This window comes from Macrobrachium rosenbergii, chromosome 46 (assembly GCF_040412425.1).
Source record: "Macrobrachium rosenbergii isolate ZJJX-2024 chromosome 46, ASM4041242v1, whole genome shotgun sequence".
In the NCBI taxonomy this organism is placed as follows: Eukaryota; Metazoa; Arthropoda; class Malacostraca; order Decapoda; family Palaemonidae; genus Macrobrachium; species Macrobrachium rosenbergii.
In genome coordinates this window covers 13,996,009-13,999,575 of record NC_089786.1, presented here as the reverse complement: position 1 = coordinate 13,999,575, position 3,567 = coordinate 13,996,009, and the positions used below count along the sequence as shown (strand labels likewise).

At 34.1% G+C, this 3,567-nt stretch overlaps 1 protein-coding gene across 1 annotated transcript in view; it reads left to right on the top strand.

The window, feature by feature from the left end:
• Positions 1–634: 634 nt before the first annotated feature.
• The window catches only part of LOC136830225 (neuronal acetylcholine receptor subunit alpha-10-like), a 355,326-nt gene continuing 352,393 nt past the window's right edge, over positions 635–3,567 (top strand). The window contains exon 1 of the mRNA XM_067089524.1: positions 635–1,420. Within this exon, the coding sequence (XP_066945625.1) occupies positions 1,330–1,420 (91 nt within the window). The 5' untranslated portion in view covers positions 635–1,329. The remainder of the gene's footprint in view (positions 1,421–3,567) is intronic.

Genomic DNA, 3,567 nt, shown 5'->3' with positions numbered 1-3,567 from the left:
ATACTATAATAATAATAATAATAATAATAATAATAATAATAATAATAATAATAATAATAATAATAATTCACCCTACTGTGTGGAATTTTTATCACGGACTTCTAATGTACCATCGAACACTATATCCAGTAAGTTACAGAAGCCCTAAAGCTGCTGGTAGGGATGGGATAATGGAACAAATGTGTGGAGTAACATATCTTGTTCCACTCCTAAACCTTTTGTGGATTAGTGAGTATAGTGCTGGCCAGGTAAATCAAGTTCCTGCTTATAATGCAAAAATGTTAATGGTAAAAAGAGAAAACACAGTTAAGTGAATTTTGTTTCAATTTTCTTCTTGTTATATTCACATTTTTATAGATGAACAATTTAGCAAGTAAGTATTTAAAAAAAGGAAAATAGACAAATATCATTTAATAGGGTTTAGCTCGTATTATTGATAGGAACGTGAATGAACGTCGACTCATAAAAGCATACCTAGAAAGGTTTGGCTTGTCATGTATTTCCAGCAAAATAATAATAATAATAATAATAATAATAATAATAATAATAATAATAATAATAATAATAATAATAATAATAATAATTCAGTAGTTTTCATACAGTCTTATCTAACGCTTTTTTGTCTCTCCTGCAGATAAAGGCATCCGAAGAGGTCATCTCTTTAATGGATGCTGTTCTCTCTGAAGTGGGATGTCATGGCCAGTCCTCGTTCACCGTCGAGAAATGATCCGATTTCATTACTGGTGTCCTGACACATCAGCAAAGAGAGAAAGAGAGAGAGAGAGAAAGAGAAATGCTGAAGTGATGGAGATTGTCCACAGCTCTTGAGGAAACGACAAGTTCTTCCTTCGGGTGATGGACGAGCCTTCTTCAGCCTAATCGCTTCGGTGACGTCGCTTCAGAATCAAAAATACTAATCTCAAAGCAGAATCCTGCCAACAAGAAACGGGTTTAGATTTGAAAAGTAAGGAGAATAAGATAGTAAATTAAGAAGGTGAAGATAACGCTGTTTCAGAGCTTAAAGAGGATACAATCACGACAAAAGAAACAGAATCTTGTGGAGAACCCAGGAGGCGTAAAGGCGATGCCACCAGACCGCAAGAAGACTCACATGCCAACGAAGACCTGAGAGAAGAAGAAGAAGAAGATTTTGTTGACGCAAAGAGCATCGTCTCTCCATTAATGAGAGCGTTAAGTGCTCTTCCCTTAAGGAGAAGAAAATCATAAGTGATCTTACCTACGGCCGAGGGAAGACACACACACACCACTTCTTCCCTTTCTCCAGTTTTTTTTTGTCTCCGTCTCCCTCTCTCTTCCTACCTCAAAGTGATGATGGCAGTGCAATCGTTTCCACGCCTCCTACCTCTCGTACTTCTAGTCACGTTGGGACCCGGGTCTAGCCCAAACAACTACGCCTCAGGTGAGCTAAAGAAAATTTTTTTAAATGATTTTTTTTTGTTTGTGAATGCACGTGCTTGAGCGTTTTTTTGTTTCAGTCATGCATTTTCATTCGTAAAAACTGTAACTACGGTGTCTGGAATTTTAATTTTAACTGTTCACATCACTGTTAATGGTCTGTATCTCTGCATGCCTTTGTTTATTTCCATTATATGTAAAACTTATTTATATCTTTTTATTCAGTAGTTTTATTCAGCCAATAACGACATAAGTCAAAAAAAGGTATTTATATCTGTAGAAGATATTCCAGGACTCTCTTTCTCGTAGGAATTCAAGCAGCGCATTCTTGTCCATTCCTCGAAGTCAACAATTTTCTCTGATGGAATATTCGTTATTTTTCCAAATAAAGTAACGAGGGTTTGGATATAAATGGGTGCAGGTTCTTTTCATGGGCGCTCGCTGCCAGAAAAACATTGCTTGGATGTTTTTCTTTATAGGATGACTTTTTTCGATTACATTCTTTCTTCCCTTTTGGGAATATGAGCGTTATTTCTGCATCTTTTTTTCTGAGGACATTGCTTTTTGCAAACCTAGGGACATGGTGGCAGTTATTTCCAAGTACACACACACACACACACACACACATAAATATATATGTATGTATATATATATATATATTTATATATATCTGTATATATAGTATAATGCGCACACATACACACACACACACACACACACATATATATATATATATATATATATATATATATATATATATATATATATATATATATATATATATATATCGACACACACACACACACACACACATATATATATATATATATATATATATATATATATATATATGTGTGTAACGAGGAAAGCACAGAGCATTTTCATGATTTATATATATATATATATTTCATAAAATATATCTCAACGTTTTCATGCATTTTTTCACAAGGCTCTCGCAAATGCAAATTTGAACACCATATTACTCGTAATAACTCTTAGAATATTTCGACAAAATATATAGATTTACTACATTGACATCCTCAGTAAAAGTAAAATATATATAGCAGAATAGTGAAATTTAAAAACAAATCAGAATACAAAGATATAAAAACACAAGAACGTAAACTTAAAAACTTAAAAACTTAAAAATTTAAAAAAAGACGTAAAATAATCTTGACAACACTGGTTACATCAATATATTTAAAGTGAGACAAAATAAAATTAGTAAAAAACCAGCAAAAAAAAAAAAAACGAAAAAAATTTAAAGGTCAAAATAAAAATTAATACTGCCAAAAGAAGAAACATAAAAGCGCAAAACACTACGGAGTAAAACACCCACCCAGCGGGCAGTATCAAAGAGAAACTAAACAGAAGAACCTTCAGAGACCGAGAAACGAGAGACGAAGTGCAACGGGCCATTACGTAATGTACAATTGGATGGAGGAATTCTGCGAGTTTAACGACGGAACTAGCTTTTTTATCATTATGGACTCTAGGACGTGAAATCATTAAATTAGGTATTTATTTTGAAAACAATTGTTTTCCTCGTAAACTCTTTCTCAGGTACTTAAATAAAATACTCTACCGGAAAATGGTACCTCCTATCTCTATCAGCACTGTTCCCAAATTAAAAATGTATGCGAGTTTTCCGTTTCTTCATGATGACAATTTCAGAAAAAAGCTAATTGATATAATACACAAGGAACTACCAGCCCTAAACTTGAAACTTATTCCTAAGAACCCAGTCACCATTGGTTCTCTGTTCATATACAAAGACAAGCTGAGTCCAATGTTTACATCCAACGTTGTATACAAATATATTTGCCCTAGATGTCGAGGGACCTATGTTGGATGTACAAAAAGGCTACTAAATGTACGCTTGGACTCTCATAGAGGAGTAAGTTTTAGGACAGGGAGTAGACTGTCCAATCCAGAACAATCAAATATTCGGAATCACTCAAAGATCTGTAAAACACACATAGAGGCCAAAGATTTCCAAATCATAGGACACGTACAAAATGAAAACGAACTTCACGTCCTAGAGTCCATAATGATAAAAAAGCTAGTTCCGTCGTTAAACTCGCAGAATTCCTCCATCCAATTGTACATTACGTAATGGCCCGTTGCACTTCGTCTCTCGTTTCTCGGTCT